We start from the raw sequence: 17,808 nt of genomic DNA, 5'->3' as shown, positions 1-17,808 counted from the left end.
TTCAAGCACAAGTATGATAGCAAATTACATAATTTGTGCTGCGATAGCTTGCTTTTTATTCCTATATTTGTGTTCATACAAAAGATATAATTACTGGAAAAATCGTGGTATCCCATATGATGAGCCTTATTTCTTTTTCGGAAACTTAGGGTTTATTATGAGAAAAAGTGTTTGGGATTTTTGTTTTGAATTGAGAAAGAGGCATCCGACGGATTACGTTGGAATATTTTTGAGTTGGAAACCAGCGTTGGTGGTACAAACACCAGAACTTGCAAGACAGATACTTAGAAAGGATTTTGAGTATTTTCAAGACAGATCTGTAAATTCCAACCCAACGGACCATCTAGGTTGCTTAAACTTGTTTACTGCAAACGTAAGTTGATAACATGAAATAAGTTTTATTGTACACCATCTTAAAAAGAAAGACAAAAGTAAGACAATAAACAACTTAAATAGAAGTACAATTTTAGATTGTGCAGATTAAAATCTCAAATCATCTATTAAGGATTCAGTGTGATAAAATGTTTTATCGTATTCGTATCGTATCGTAAAATAAAAAACGTCGTTTACTAGCCATGAAAGAGATTTGATTCAAAAGTATCGATAATAATTTGTGAAAAGCGTTAACATCGCACTATGCGTCGTATTAATTACTACCTTTCAAAACCTTTAACAAAAATGATAGCATTTTTAACCTTTTTAAAAAGCCTTTATTTTAAAAAAATTAAAGCGAAATTTGTATTATAAGTTTATTAAATTTTTTCGTTTGTAATCGTTTGTAATCCTCGTTGATTTCTTAAAACATTTAAAAGGTTTCCCATTTCATAGATTTAAGCAATCTTTGTTAAAAAATCTTTGGAGAGTAATTTACAATTTATCCAGAAAAGTATAATTTGATTGCCTTGAGTGAAATAGTTTTTTTGAAACATTCATTGTTTTCGATAAAAAGCGCAAACATTGGAAAATATTATTTTTCATTTTTTATTACTGGATTTAAGAGGGCTCAATCCGTCACTCGTTTCATACAATCGTAGTTCCAATTTCATTTGAATATTAAGCAACCAAAGTCCATGAAATTTTGCAGACATATTCTAGAAACTAATATCTATGTCTGTGGTTTTCCAGATTTCTGTTAAAATATTCGGTTTCAAAGTTACGCGGTCTTTAAAATTTACATACAAATCTTTGAGCCCCTGTAATTTTAAAACTATATATTTTTAGGAAAATCTAAAACACCACAGACACAGATATTAGTTTCTAAAATATGTCTGCAAACTTTCATGGACTTTGGTTGCTTAATATTCAAATGAAATTGGAACTACGATTGTATGAAACGAGTGGAAACGAGTGACGGAGAGAGCCCTGTTAATTGATTCCTAAAGACTCCTAGAACAGCGCCCTTCTACGAATGATTAGAATAGAATTGAAAATGATAATACTCTGTGTCATCATCACAATAATTGTCAACCGATAGGCGTAACAAATAAAACCCAAATTTTAAAATAAAAGCCAAAATATGATTTGAAACTAATTTTAATGTTACAGAATCCACTATGGAAGAATGTAAGAAATGAGATCACTCCCATGTTCACACCTATGCGTCTAAAGGGCATTACTGAGCTTATGAACTTTAACGCAAAAGAATTGGTGCTGAGGATCAAACAAGATTACATCGATAACAAAAAGACGGTGAATCTAAAGGTAAAATTTATTGAACATCACTAAATTTAAACCTTTTCATAAAAATAAGCATACTTTTTGCCCGAATATAATGCTTGAAACTAATAGTTTTATATTACTTTTACAAAAACTTAAAAATTTAGGAATCTATTTAAATTTAGGAATACGTCTAAATGCGGAAAAGACCCAAGAAAGAGAAGAAGAAGACTTATTTTAATTAAACATTTTCCAGGAACTGTTTTCGATGTATATATCAGATACAGTAGCTTACTCCGTTTTTGGAATACGAGTCAGTGTTTTAAATAACCAAAATTCACCGTTGTGGTACATAACAAGACACATGGTCAAATGGACATTCTGGCGTGGCTTCAAATTTATCTCAATTTTTGTCATGCCTGCAGTAGCTGTTGTTCTAAGGTAATAAATTAAGGTTATGAAAACAAGTTATAGAAAAGAATAAAAAACATACCTATGGTTAATTATGAGCCATAATAATATAGTTATTGTCCATTTTTAAAATAATTAATTATGCTTTGACGGTTAGACACTCGGAGTTTTCCATCGATATGGTTTTCAGTGTGCAATGCACACTGTGCCTCAATGTTAACTTTAAGAAGGTTCTCAATTCGTCGGAATCCTTTTTTGACCCCGACCCAAAAAGACGGGTGTTCTAAGTTTGACGTGTGTATCTGTAATTCTGTGTATCTGTCTATCTGTCTGTGGCATCGTAGCTCCTAAACTAATGAACCGATTTTAACTTAGTTTTTTTTTGTTTGAAAGCTGGCCGAAAGAGAGTGTCCTTAGCTATAATCCAAGAAAATCGATTTAGCCTTTCGAAAGTTATCAGCTCTTTTCTAGTTACTGTAACCTTCAATTGTCGGGGGTGTAATTTACACTTGTTATTCATCTAAGCAAATAAATAAAATTGCAGTGTCTGTTTGTAATGTAAAAATTACAGCTTTTTACTAAATGCATATGAAACTTTCAAAGTATATGCGGTACTTATAACAAAAAACAATTTTAAAATTTTCAACTGTCTGTCTGTCTGTCTATTTGTTTTGGCTAATTTTTTAAATGGCTGACCGATTTTGACAGGAATTTCACTGGCACTTAAATAATGTTATAAGGAGTAACTTCGTCTTATATTTTTGAAAAAGAGTGAGAGTTCCGCACAAATATAATTAAACCCCATGAAATCCAAATTATTTTTAATAATAATAGTTTTAATAGCAATTTACATAACAATATACTAATCAGATGAATACAGTTGAGCTATTAACTAATGAAATCATCCATTGGTTGATTCGGATATTTTTAAATATTGTTGTTTTTAGAGTGAAATTTTTTTCTGAAGAAGCAGCTAACTATTTAAGAATGTTATTTTGGAACGTTGTCGAAGAACGTAAAAAAAATGAAAACGCTCACTATAAAGATTTGGTGAGTCACTTACTGAGTTTAAGAGAAAAATTGGAACTACCAGCTAGTACTGAGGGTAAGTTTTGGTCTGAATTCATACTTTGCTGATGTCTATTGCCCGTACGTATCGCACATACAAACTGAGAAAGGACCACTGTGGCCGCCATATCGTTACGTAATACATAATTAATGTTATTAATTGTACTGACAGCGTTACAACACTGTTATTAAGATTTAGAATACTTGCACCACTCAATTTTAGTTTTCATTTCCATTTTTAACCCCCGACCCAAAAAGAGGAGTGTTAAAAGTTTGACGTGTGTATCTGTCTGTGGCATCGTAGCTCCTAAACTTATAAACCAATTTTAATTTAGTTTTTTTTTGTTTGAAAGGTGGCTTGATCGAGAGTATTCTTAGCTATAATCCAAGAAAATCGGTTCAGCCGTTTCAAAGTTATGAGCTCTTTTCTAGTTACTGTAACCTTCACTTGTCGGGGGTGTTATAAATTTTTAATTTACAGTTGTACTTAGTTGAAATTAAATGCTTAACACGTTTTTAAAGCAGTTTAAAAAACGTCCTATACACGAAGCCGGCGCCGGCCAGGTGATGGACCGAAAGTAAAGAAATAACAAGATAAAGTTAAACAACACTAAAACTCGACTACTGGCCGCGAACCGGCGATAAATAGCGATAGATATACTATAAAATTGTTTTTCTGTCGCTCGGGGTATTAATAACATTGTGCTATATTTATATTTATGAACTTAGAATTTTTTTCTCTTTCATCTGATATCCCACTCGATACAATAGTAAAATTTTTTTTGAAGACCCCAACTTTTGGATGTAACAATCGTCAGGTCGATTTTTTTCGTATAAAATGTAGCTTAAGTCATCCGGAGCACAATAACGAAGCGATTGACACTTTATTCATCAAAATCGGCTCAGTAGTTTAGGCGCTACGTTACACACTTACAAAAATACAAACCTACATACATACATACATAGACTGCCAAAATCACACGCTTCCTTTTGGCTTTGCCGTAGTCGGGTAAAAATCGCCCGCCCGCACCGGCCTTACGCCGCCACTTGGTCTATTCTAATTTCTACATAATAAAAGCACGGCAACGACTAAGTATACAGCAAAGAGGCGGCGCGGCGCTGGCACACAACGGCGATTTTTATTATTTGTTTACACGACTCACTTTCGGTTCGGCGCCACGTCCGAACTCCAGCTTCACTTACAGAAAGCCTCATTTTGTTAACATCAGATTAACATTTAACCATTTGTAATTTGTACGTTGCTCGGTAGAAATGGCTGATGACATATTGGTGGCGCAAGCAGCTGCATTCATTTTTGGTTCAGTTGAAACTTCCTCTTCTGCTCTCAGTTATTGTCTTCATGAATTGGCTTATCATCCGGAAGAACAGGTTTGTACTTTGTATATAATAATTAGAAATTAAGTATACATACATGTTGTTTAATAAAGCAAAAATGACAAGTTAATAAAATAGAAATCTAGTTAGTACATACACAATAATATCCAAAACAAAACAAACTTAAATATCTTTGTTAAATTAAAGTTAAAAATAAGATATCTGATGGCACATTTAAAATATTTTTTCCAGTATTCGCCCTTAAAACTTTTATGGTAATTAAAAAGTAGTTGTGTAAAGGTACCAATATAAGTGGGGATAGTACTCCTAACCAGAACTATAACAAAAATGTTTTACAGGCTAAACTTTATAATGAAGTCGAAATGGCAGTAAAAGAAAATGGAGAGGATATTTTGGACTATAATAAATTGTTGGAACTAAAGTATATGACGTCATGCATTCACGGTACGGTTAAATTATAAGTTACTGATATACTTAACACATTTTATTTAAAAAAAAAGAAATAAATTCCTTTCTGATTGTCAAATAAATAAAAAAATGTAATAAAATATATTTTAAGTTATGATGGAACAAAAACATTTTATTAAAATTTTATTGAAGTAGAAGCCTAGTGGTTAAGAAGTCGGCCTCCCAGTTGGGGGTTCGGGGGTTCGAATTTCGATCCCGGTTTCACGCCTCTAGCTTTTCGGAGCCATGATCATTAGTAATTAAATATCACTTGCTATAACGGTGAAGGTAAAATCGTGAGGAAACCTGCATGCCTGAGAGTTTCCCATAATGTTCTCGAAGGTGAGGGCTGTCTGCCGGTCTGCACTTGACCAGCGCGGTAGACTATGGCCAAACCCTTCTAAGAGGAGACCGGTGTTCAGTACTGAGCCGACGATGGGTTGATGATGATAAACAGTTTCTGTTTAGAATACATATTTAACAAACGAACATTAAAATCCTAAAAATATTTTCATGATAATTCATTTCAGAAACTTTGAGAAAATATCCTCCATTAGGATATTTGGATCGAGTTTGTCTGAAGGAATATAAACTAGATGACCACGTCACAATAGAAAAGGGTGTCCCCGTGTTCGTCAACGTACTTGCAATACACTACGACGAGAAATATTTTCCTGATCCGATGGAATGGCGGCCCGAGCGTTTCGATTCTTACTCCGAGAGTGACAACCTTAACTACACCTTTATTGCCTTTGGCGAAGGACCACGGATTTGTATAGGTAACATTTTAATGCGTTAATACTTACATATTCTTCAAGTGTTGAAACCAGAGGCGCATCTATTGTAGATAATACTTATGCGCTTGTGCTCATGGTTTTAACCAGGGGATGTGAGAGAGGGTTCAAAAAGGAGGTTTTCTATACTAACTAGCTATTAAAGTAATTGACCAAGATAATGTGTACCTGATTGGTGTCAAACAAGAAATATAGTGAGAAAAAATCACACAAAAAATAGCCTTGTTTGTAAATAAATTATTTTTGTTTTTGGTCGCTACCTACTGGGCGTTTTTTATAGGCATGATTACGGAAGCCTACCTTATATTTATGTTCTGTCACATCTAACACGCACTATTTTAAAATTAGATGAAGCTCGCGACTTCTTCTGCGTGAATATGGGTTTTTTTTATCCCGTGGAACTCTAACTTTTCGAAACAAAGACTAACCGGTGACGGACACAAGCTACTTTTCATCCCGGAAAATAAAATAATTGATATGAACTATCTCTGTAGGTACATTTCATCAAAATCGGTTAAATGGATGAATAATGATGATAACAGTAAAAGACTAATAGGCATATTTTAATACTGTTGGATTTTTACTGTTTTGTTAACCCCCGACCCAAAAAGAGGGGTGTTATAAGTTTGACGTGTGTACCTATCTGTGTATCTGTCTGTGGCATCGTCACTAAAGAACCGATTTTAATTTAGTTTTTTTTTTGTTTGAAAGATGACTTGATCGAGAGTGTTCTTAACTATAATCCAAGAAAATCGGTTCAGCCGTTTGAAAGTTATCAGCTCTTTTCTAGTTACTCTTTTCTAGTTCACTTGTCGGGGATGTTATACATTATTAATTTACACTTGTTATAACTTTAATGAACTTACATTTTTTAGGTAAAAGATATGGAATGATGCAAATGCGAGCAGCTTTGTCTCAACTGATCCTTAAATACAGAGTAGAGCCAGCCGTGCCATACTCTGTTACAACAGATCCAAACTCTTATCTTTTGGCGCCCAAGCAAATCAGCGTAAAATTTATTGAACGTTGAAAAATATACCAGTGTAGTTATAGATTAGTTTGATTGAGGATCTGGCGAACAAAGCGGCATAATTACACTTCTGATAAAAATACTTTTATTTCAATATCAGAATGGACAAAACAGCCTAAAACGGTACTGAAATTAAGTCCAAAGTTCACGACTTCGATCACTAAATAGGTACAAACTTGAACTCATTTCCAGCAAAACGGCCTAAAACGACTAAAACGGTGGTAAAATTGAATGCAAACTTAAAATTTCGTGATTTGATCAAAACGATATAATTACAGTACCGTTTTGCAAGCGTTACCTATATGATTTAGTTTTTTGCTCCTCACGTATGAAATTTTATTTCGTGCAATTTCAGCGTTTTGTTCGCCAGCTCCTATATTATTACATATATGTAGACATACTGGGAAGGGTAAGTGTACCAGTGTAAAATTAAAAATATTAATTATAAGTTTAAGCATACGAACGATTATGTAAATCATTATGTTTCGACACCTCATTGCAGTTTTTTGTAATTTACATTTTGTATTTTAAATTAAAATATTTAAAATAAGGTATTTTGTATTTATTATACCTATTATATTCAAATAGTGAGTTGTAAATGTATTTAAAAACATGCGAAAAGCATTTAATAATTTGTATTTTTAGCCCCAACCCAAAAAGAGGGGTGTTATAAGTTTGACGTGTGTATCTGTGTAATCTGTCTGTGGCATCGTAGCTCCTAAACGAATGAACCGATTTTAATTTCGTTTTTTTTTTGTTTGAAAGGTGGCTTTGATTGAGAGTGTTCTGAGCTATAATCGAAGAAAATCGCTTCAGCGCAGCCGTTTGAAAGTTATCAGCTCTTTTCTAGTTTTTCTTGTAGAGATTTTTGTATCGGGGGTTTTTTAAATTTTGAGTTATAATAATAATTAATTTAAAACAAAGTACTTCTATGTATTTTGCCCAGCCCCATTATATTGATACCGTACATCTACTCGTATTTTCTCAAATCCTTGTGTAAGATGTAGGCACAGTAATTGCTGGATGGTACATAATCCATAAACCCAGTTTGCTCGAAACCTTAGGGTTACACTTCTTACGCTCTTCTCCATCTAAACGTATTACGCCTACTTATTATTCCATTCTTTGTTGTTCTACATGTGAAACTAAGCCAGATTTTAATCTATATACCCCATTGTCTATGCCCCAAAGCAATAAATACAGTAAAATTATATTTATTTGGCAAGTTAGGGCACTTGCAACATCTCTATTTTAAGCATGTTTTTTAAGCCAAATGTGGCAACTTCGTGCGTAAATAAACTATGTAAACAACTAACAATAGTAAAACTATTGGACGAGGCGAATTTCACCTTATAATAATTTGAAACATTTTTACTTTTTTTTTTTTTAATTAATTAATTTGCAAAAAAAAAATAGTATAGTAACGTTGATTCGTAACATCACGCATCTCGCTCTTGAGTAATATGTCCTGCCCGTAAATATTGATTGCAATAGTATACTCTACTCACGCTCTAAGTACTTGATGCGATCATGGAAAGCACTCTTAATCTGACGACCCCTTGTAAATCTCCCGCGCCCCGCGTCCCGCACCCTGTGTCGTGTTTCGTGTTAATTTTATTTCAGTGCCAAGCCATCTGCTCCAATTCACGTGTAATCATTCGTTATAAATTGCACGTTTCATTGCCTTTTACCAACCCTGCTTTTTTTTCTGGTACAGTTAAACTTAACTTAATTAATGTTTTATTGGCATAAATATTCCCGGTTAATGAACTTAAAGTGATATTCCTGGATTCTCTTTTCAATTTGCAGTCTAAAATCTATCTGCAGATGATTTAGTGCAAAAGTTAAACCACAGTTTTACGATCTATAAAGAGTGGTTAGTTAAATCTAGTGTTTTAAAAATGAAGAATTTATGTTAATACTAATCTACGATCAATAAAACTGTTGGTCACAGTCAATAAAATATTGCTTTAAAGAAAACATTAGCCACAATAAATTATAAATATTTTAAAAACTAAAATAAGAAGTCGTTTGAGATATTACACAATCCGTTATAGAAGAATAATGATTTATGTATGAAGTATGAGCTCATTCCCATGTTTACATCAATGCGCCTAAAAATTATTATTACCTACTAAACTATAATGAACTTGTCAGCAAAAGAATTGATCTTAAAGATCAAAGGAGAATTTAGGTGACGTACATTGATAATATAAAATATGGATATCTAAAGAAAGAAATCTATCATAATTAAATGAACATAACAAAAACATATATACTATTACTACTGATAAAAATTCATCTTTGGTCGGACAGAAAAAAAAAACGAAAATTATTTTTATATCTTACTACTTATATTAGTTACCCGCCGATATTTTCATCCAAGCAGTCCGCGCGGAACCTAAGTATCTTTGTTAGACATAGAGACTAAACTAATTACCAGAAACTTGTCTCTGACTTATAAGAAAAAATACGTATAAGTTGCCATTTTAAATGTTTCTAGTTGTAAGTAGGAAATTGGTTCAACATGAGGATTTCGTTCTCAGAAACATATAAAAAGATTCGAGACATAGAGAAAGTAAAATGTTCAAAGGATTTATTTAATCTGATGCTAAAGTAGGTACTTACGTTACCCACAACGTTTTCTGTAAATTAGCGACCCGGAAAACGGCTCGGAAAATCACTTCTATTCGCTACACTTGCGAAGTCCTTTATTTTCGGAACAAAGACTTTCAGAATCCGACACGTTTTTGTAATCATTACTTATCAGTATTACCAGTTTACCACAGAGAGATACGTTTGTCTACTGTAGGCTTAGTATAAGACTATACAGCTCGCCAACGTTGTTATTCGAGCTGAAATATTTCAGCGTTTTTTGCATACATGCATACAGTTAGCGCCACAAGTGAAAAAATTGTGAAATTATAATCAGGAGTACTGGATTTTTGTTCTTATATATCACAGAAGAGATCAAAGGTATGCATCTCGGGTCATATTATGATGACCAAGTGAGCCCGGCCTGCTTAAAAAAAGGATCTTTAGGTCCACCCTATTTCTCTGAGGTTATTGTGTGCCGACTCTCGAATTCTATCAACGTTGGTGAAATGTAAAATCTCATACTAATGACTCGGAACAAATTCCATGATCCATCGTTGATTCTAAACTTTGAAAATACCCAGACTTAGATATCGTAGTAGAACTTTTTACTGTACCTAAGAGTATTTTTTGTGGTGCCCTATTGATACTTCAGCATTTTTGTTGTTTACAACGTTACAAGTTTAGTTACAAGTTATTTAAATCAGTCAAGCGCGAGTCAAACTCGCAAACGAAGGGTACCATTACAATCGTCCAAGATTATGTACTTTTTAATTTTTTTTACATGGCTGCCATTTCGAAATATTAATTTTTGACGGACGGACAGCGGAAGCACGGAAGCTTAGTAATAGGGTCCCGTTAGTATCCTTCGAGTTAAGGTTCCGTACCTTAAAAATGATTTGAATAAAAGCGCTTTCTTTTTTCTAAAATGGGTATAAACACTTATTTATTCAGCTGAGATAACGAGGAAAAAGCTGTAGGTATCATCCACTGGGAAAAGGGATTATTTATTAAGGATTTGTGAACAAAAAAGTAAGTAATGAATTTAAAAATAAAATTCACAATACAATGCTATATTATGCTTACTATGATTCTAAAATATTCCATATCTTTAAGTAGTAAGTGATGACGCATTCTCGGAAGCAGACTTATCTGGAGGGTGTATGACAATTTTTATGTAACCTATAACCCTAATTGGTAGGTATCTATGCGGGTAGGTATGTATGCGGTGTCGTATCATTACCGCTAAATCGCTTGAAGGCACGACTTTGCCGGTAGGGAAAGGGTGCTACGGCCGAAGCCTCCCAGTAGACCATATCAAAAACAATTTAGAAATTATAAATTTGCAATTGCTCCGGCTAAGAATACAACCCCAGTCTTCCCATTATAAGACTACAGTGGTTACCACGCTTTTTGTCACTTCTTCTCCTCTGAATTACTTCTAGTAAACAAATTTCATTCACGAGGCACAAAGCTTTAGCTACTTTTTATTTTAATATCAAAATACTTCTAAAAGGCTCTTATGTAAACCTAGATCCACGTGGGAGAAGTCTTGGCAAAAAGCTACTGTTATAATAAGCAAGATCATTTAGGAGATAGGTACGTGACGGGTTTGCTCCAGCAAAATTAGTTATTCACGCTTTGTGAGCTCGTGTTATACTAACTCCTATCATTGTTTGAAAAGGCATCGTCTTCAAACAAAGAGATACCTATCACTATATGAGCTGTAGAGTAGACTCAAAAATTTGCATAATTATTGCAAATCGCTATAACCTAATATTTTTTTAATAATTACCTAAGAATAAGATCGTCCTATATAATAACCTATTCACTGATACGCGAGTGTGACAAACAAGAGGATTAGCTGGCTAAACTAATCTATCGGTACGACACTCACTTTGTCACTGTCACAGCTTAATCCTCTTACCAACATTAGAGAATCAGGAAATCCAAAGTATCCATAGGTTTTCGGTTACATTTGCAATTATATTTTTGGTTATTGTGAGTTAATAAGAAAGGATAGAGAGAGTTGGAAACTATTTTTTAGATCTATTCAATCAATTTCTAATTTCACAATACATTTTTTCATATACTTTACTTTAACGATCTTACATTTTTCATACATTTATACATCTAGGTATAGATATATACGTACAAGGAAAGGAAAGCACTCAGGTGGCAATTAATTAAAGTTTGCCTTAAAGCCATTAGTTTTGCAGTTCTGTTGTTTTTTTACATGGTTTATTTACGCACCAAGTTGCTCCAAAATTTGGTCTGAAATAAGCGTAATTACGTTTGTATGGAGAAATGCGAAGCGCGTCTGAAGTAAGATTTGTAATACTCCCGAAATAGAACTCCGTGCCCTCGAAACTTGCTCACTCCGAAAGTGGAATAGTTCGATCTTATCCGACAGCGGACAAGCTTTGTGATAATAATTCCTGATAACTGTCGTGAACCATTCGAGAACTGTCAATAATTTACAAATTTAATTTGGACCAGAGTTTGTGTTGTACTCGTAAGCCTTAGGCTAAGAAAATAGTTAAAACCTAGATCACTAGTAACACTAAAATTGGACTGTGTATTCACAACCAAACCAATAAATAAATAGTTTCTTCTTCTTAGCCTTATTCTTTCTCAAAAGAAGCTAAAAATATTTTGTAACAATATCTCAAAATACAACAATACAAAGCCTTACATACAAAGGCGGAATTTAATATTTGAGAGAGACGCTATTCATATTCAATGCTTCTTCAGTCAAGGAAGCCTATTCAGGTAAGACTCAAGCCGCCTTGAGGAGATACTAAGGCTTAGTTGCGCAGTGGCGGATGAAGACTCTGGCCTCCAATTCTAGAGGACCACCAAATCTTGAAACCCAAATCGATCAGCCTGAACTATCACTACCCGTTTTACAAATTCGAAGGTGTGTATTTTAGTTTATTTCTTGGTTTGTCCTTTAATCACGCTGCAAACGGATCGGCGTAATTTTTTTCAAAATTCAATATTCAAAAATGATTTTTTGCATAGATTGCAAGTTGTAACTATGGTCATCAGCATCATCATCAGCTAGTGTACTTGAGGCAAGAGTTGGAGACAGACCCCTTTTCCGATTGGAGTTATAGGCCCACGATAAAATAAAAATTAAAGAAAAATCAAACTATAAAGCAATTATTGTATTTTTCGCACTCGCTTCCTTCGCGCTTTCATTTCAAGATGCAATATACCTAGTAAGCAATGCGATATTAATAATTATGTAGTATTATGTATTTATTTCCAATTCGCTTTAACTATGAGTAAGTATAAGCATTTAGCAGCAAATTAAAGGTAAAATTATCCTTACCTATTTTATATTATTAGTGAGAGCAAAAATAAAAAGTTATTCTAATTAGTGAACCTTCCCGATCTTAGTAGGGTCGTTTCAGGGAGTCTCCATGCGCCTCGGGCCTCAGAAAATTATAGTCCGCCGCTGTAGATGAGAGCTGGCAAAACTGAACAAACTTGCTGAGAGGTGTCACGTTTAAAGTAGACACTCCTTGTATTTAAGACTGAAATTATTCAAGTGACTTCGAGAAGATTCTTCCAATTTGTGCTTTGGCTGTTACTTCACTAATGAACACAAAGAAAGAGAAAACAATCAAAGAACACGAGCAAGGAGCGGCAAAGAGCGAAACCTATCAGCTGCTAAGTTAATGCGTTTAAACTAAGAATAGGAATGACTTTTCGCCATGTTGTTTCGTAATGTGAGCTGGAATAATATTTTCAACATTTAGTTTTCAATAGATTTTGTCATTAGGTTAGTTAAATAATGTGGAAAAAAATCGTTAAGCATACCTAATGAAAATTAAATCGTATTTTTAAGTGTTTCAGTTGAAACTTATATAGGGGTCATTGACTTTTCTATTCTCAGTTTGAATGCATGAATTATTTAAGCATTGGTTATTAGGAATCCATACCATCTCTCTCTGTGACTAATCCATATTTCTATACATTCTAAATGTGAAGTGTGTCTGTCTGTCTACTTATAGCTTTTCATGGCTCATCCGTTTAAGTGATTTTGACGGGCATAGAAATAACTGGCATCCTGGACACAGACATCGGCATTTTGGAATTAATAAATAATCTTATCTAATCTAAACTATTTTTTGTCCCGGAAAATAATTCCCACGGGATTTTTAAAAGCCCATCCGTTTAAGTTTTTTGACGTTTGGTACAGGGATGGGTTGCATCCCGGAAACGCACATTGACTACTTTTAATCTTGGAAAATTAGAGTTTCCATGGGATTATAGAAAACCTAAATCCACGCAAGTGAAGCATCGAGCATCATCTAATAGAGAAATAACTTTCGGATTTCAGTTCATCTCCTAAACGGTTAAGCAATGAGACTCCAAATCAACGAATATTACTTAGATATTTCATTTGAAGGAAGCACCAAGTGAACTCTACCCGTATATTGCGACTGTATCACTTGCTGATTGCGAGACTGTAATTTAATTTCAAGACACAACCGCTATTTGCACATTGAGCCTTCTTGGAATGAAAGATGGTCTGAGCTTCCCGTTTTATTTAAATAGTGACATATTAATCTCAGGATTTCGGAATAAAAATTATTGAGACTGTGTGGAGGGCTAGCCAAATACAAAAATATGTGACGCACTTCTTAAAATGTAATAATTATTTCGCGCTGACAATTTTTAGGGTTCCGTACCTCAAAAGGAAAAACGGAACTCTTATAGGATCACTTGTTGTCTGTCTGTCTGTTCGTCCGTCGTGTCTGTCAAGAAAACCTATAGGGTACTTCCCGTTGACCTAGAATCAAGTAATTTATGGTTACAGCATTAAAAAAAAAATTAAAATGTGTTTCAATTTTCAAAGTAAGATAACTATACCAAATGGGGTATCATATCAAAGGGCTTTACCTGTATATTCTAAAACATATTTTTATTTATTTTTATGCATAATAGTTTTTGATTTATCATGCAAAATGTCGGAAAAATTACCCGAGTACGGAACCCTTGGTGCGCGAGTCTGTCTCGCACTTGGCCGCTTTTTGTACAGTTTTGCACATATTACGCGCGATGTGTAACAAAGGCTAATGTTGTAGAATAATGTGGTTATAGTCAGCAAATTCAAACTTGGAGAGCGTGATAGACTATGGTCAAACCCACTTATTGTAGGTACGTCCCGTTCTCAGTAGTAAGAAAACGATGGGTTGATGATGATGATGATGATGAATAGGTGAGTGAACTGTCGACTATTCGGATTTCATTCCGAACTTTATTCGAAGCTATTGAGCCTGTTAAAGTTTGAACCAGTGTTAAACAATGAACTAAGCAACGGTGAAGCTTACTCATTCTTTTTTAATGGCAAAGAATAGTAAATTTTACAGTAACGCCATTCATCGTGACCTACCCCGGGACTTGCTGATTGTTGAACTGAAAACGCTAATGAGCTCGTTAACCTCTTCACTTAGGCATTTATTTGGTTTATGAAAGATGAAAATAAAAAAAGCAAAGTTATACATTAGAGAAAATTAATAAAATTATCCTATACTAGCTGCGCCCCGCGATTTAACCCGCATAAGTCTTGATCCCGTGGAAATTTCCAAAAAAAACATAAGTAAACTGATTTGATTTAATTTTTGTACTTATTCTAAATTTTGTTTTGTTTAAAATAAGTATTTGTTTTGTGAAAGACGAAGAAGGAAGAGCGGGGACCCTAAGATACAGGTTTTGCAAACTTAATTTAGGGCCCGCGGCATAATTTGTAAAAAGACCTATTTTAAAAAACAAATAAATCATTTCATAGAACTACATTAACTCTTGCATACATAATAATATAATCGGTAATAAATTAAAGTATTTTTTACTTTTTAGTGTTTGTGGTTATTGATGTCGATTTTAATTTTATTTATTTTTTATTTTATTTTTCCACGTTAGCCCATTTCCTTCCTAGAGTGCATCATTAATTTTACCACCCGTGACATTGCAGTCCAGTGCTAACTCATACCTAAAAGAAAGAAAATTCAGCTATTTATTCTATCGGATGTAAACTTGAATAAAACGTTATAGTATACTACTCAAAACTTTTCAAAATTATTTATTAGCGCTTTTAGATATAAAGTCGCGGTGGCAAGTGAATTTCCTCCATACCATGTCGTAACTCGTGAGGCTTGTTTATTTTATATAACATCTTTATGAGTGACCGTAAAATGTTCATACACTACTACTACAAAGGCTAATTCCGTTAAAAGTTAGCCCTTGAGTGCGATCTCACTTGGTGGTAAGTAATGATACAGTGTAAGATGGAAGCAGGCTAACTTAAAAGGGATATGGCATTTTTATTGCACCCATGGACTCGAACCCGGGACCTCCCGCTTATAAGACCACAGCACAGCGCTCACCACTGAGCCAGGTATGTTGTCCACACAACATTTAAGGGAGTTAAATATCTGACTGGTTTCTTTAGTTCTGCCCGTGTACATGAATATTGAATACACAATACAAAGTCAATTTGAATAAACATGAACAAAGTAATTTTGAATTTCACAGACTCTCTCTTTGATAAGTTGGTCGGAAACTTTTCTTATGTCAACAGTCGCAGACTCTAGACATGATCACGTCACTATTAGCTAAAGCGCCTTATTAATTCTCTTAGAACCGAAAATTCTACATAATTAAAACTTACCAGGTTAAAAATATATAATTATTTTAAGATATTACTGTTTTATATCGTCCTGTTAACGATTCTCGGCTATTTCGGAATTTATATTTATTTTTCTAAATTGGACGTTGTTACAAAAAAGGATAATCCGATAAGGGGAACGGGTTTAGTAAAACTGCCGTACCTACGTATCCTATCATACCAGTGAAATCATAGTCAAGGGTTCACTTGTCATCGAATAAATTTAAAAATGTTTTAAAACCTATCTCTCGGCTTTAAAGTTGAATATCGAGTAAAAATAAATAGGCCCAAAGATGTTCTCGGATCCGTGCCCCAATCTGTGCTCTAATTCCGAAAAGAGCAAATCGATAACGCTGAAAAGGCTGAAAGCATGGACTGTGAATCTCTACGAGCGATGAACTCTTGTGCGTATTTACAAATATAGGTATATACTGTGTGGAAACTCCAATGACGACGGAACCACACCGAAATAACTACAAAGTAAGCCGACCAGCTGATACGGGTCTATGTATTTAGTAATAGCAACAGATAGAAGGCAGTATCTACTAAATATAACCGACTCCTTGATAACTTGTGTACCAATAGTATATTGCTTAATATCAAAGTCTTTGAACAGTGTGTGTTAGCAGTAACTTTGACGTAATATAGATCCGAGTTATGGTCGCTAACTATGGAGTATGGAGTAAAAAAACTCAGATTCACTTACCGAGCGATATAGAAAGATATATTTGGAGTTTTTTACGTGATCAAATAAGAAATAAGGTGATCAGTAGAAGACCCAGAGCAATCGACATAACTCAATCGGTTGCTAAGCTATTGGCAAGGCACATAGGACGAAAATCTATAGATATTGGAGACCCAAGGGTTACCAGACCTCCCACTAAGTAGACCCTACATAGGTACAAGAGACCTACATCTATCTGTTGACGAGTAGGATGATGTGATAACAAACTGTTAATTCCTAAATATACCTGAGGATGCACAACTCGTGTATCATGTATGTTCTGTAAATCATTTTAAATTTAGAATGCTTGCTAACTATCAGTGTCCAATAATACTATTACGCGTTTTCATTCCACAAAGCACATACATTTACAAGTAGGTGAAGCAACTCTTGTATATACATATTGATACAGGAAACTGCAATGTGCATTCTTGTATTCAAATAGAAATGTGGCTTTATGGTTTTCTTTTCATAGACATGTGTATTTTTAACCACGGATCACATTTTGATATACTTAACATTTTTATTTAATTTCTCGGTATGCTGACGCGGCTCTGTAGTAGATATACAATATTGCTACGAATTTAATAGAATACGTTCGTACTTGTAGATTTTAAATATTGTATACTTCAGTGTTGAATTTATTCCTATATAAATTTGAATAAAGTGTAAAAACATACCTATTTATTAAGTTGAGATTTATCATCATCATCTCAATCCATCGTTGGCCCACTACTGAGCACGCGTCACCTCACTGAATGAGGAGAGTTTAGGCCAAAGTTCACCACGCTGGCCAAGTGAAGATTGGCAGACTTAACACACATAAGAAAATTTTGGAGAACTATCACACATGCAATACTATTACTGTGTTTTCTTTCACCGTAAGAGTAACTAAGTAGGTACATAATATTTAACTGCTTAAAACGCACATGACCCCGAAAATCGGACCCAAAAAGGGATCAAAACCCCAATATAAATCGTACATTCCTATTCTATCCTCAAGAACTATCGATATTTTCATTGGTATTATAAAAAAATATATATATCA

At 34.1% G+C, this 17,808-nt stretch overlaps 1 protein-coding gene across 1 annotated transcript; it reads left to right on the top strand.

Moving 5' to 3' along the window:
* On the top strand, window positions 1-6,883 carry LOC123864348 (cytochrome P450 6k1-like). Its single transcript, XM_045904709.1, has 8 exons — window positions 1-373; window positions 1,546-1,701; window positions 1,913-2,097; window positions 3,015-3,172; window positions 4,406-4,524; window positions 4,830-4,935; window positions 5,469-5,717; window positions 6,608-6,883. The coding sequence occupies exons 1-8, from the start codon at window positions 14-16 to the stop codon at window positions 6,760-6,762; spliced, it is 1,488 nt and encodes a 495-aa protein (XP_045760665.1). The 5' UTR covers window positions 1-13; the 3' UTR covers window positions 6,763-6,883.
* Window positions 6,884-17,808: the final 10,925 nt, after the last annotated feature.

The sequence above is a fragment of the Maniola jurtina genome, chromosome 4, assembly GCF_905333055.1.
Source record: "Maniola jurtina chromosome 4, ilManJurt1.1, whole genome shotgun sequence".
Lineage (NCBI taxonomy): Eukaryota > Metazoa > Arthropoda > Insecta > Lepidoptera > Nymphalidae > Maniola > Maniola jurtina.
Note: the sequence above shows the minus strand (reverse complement) of the source record. Positions and strands in the feature narration are given on the sequence as shown.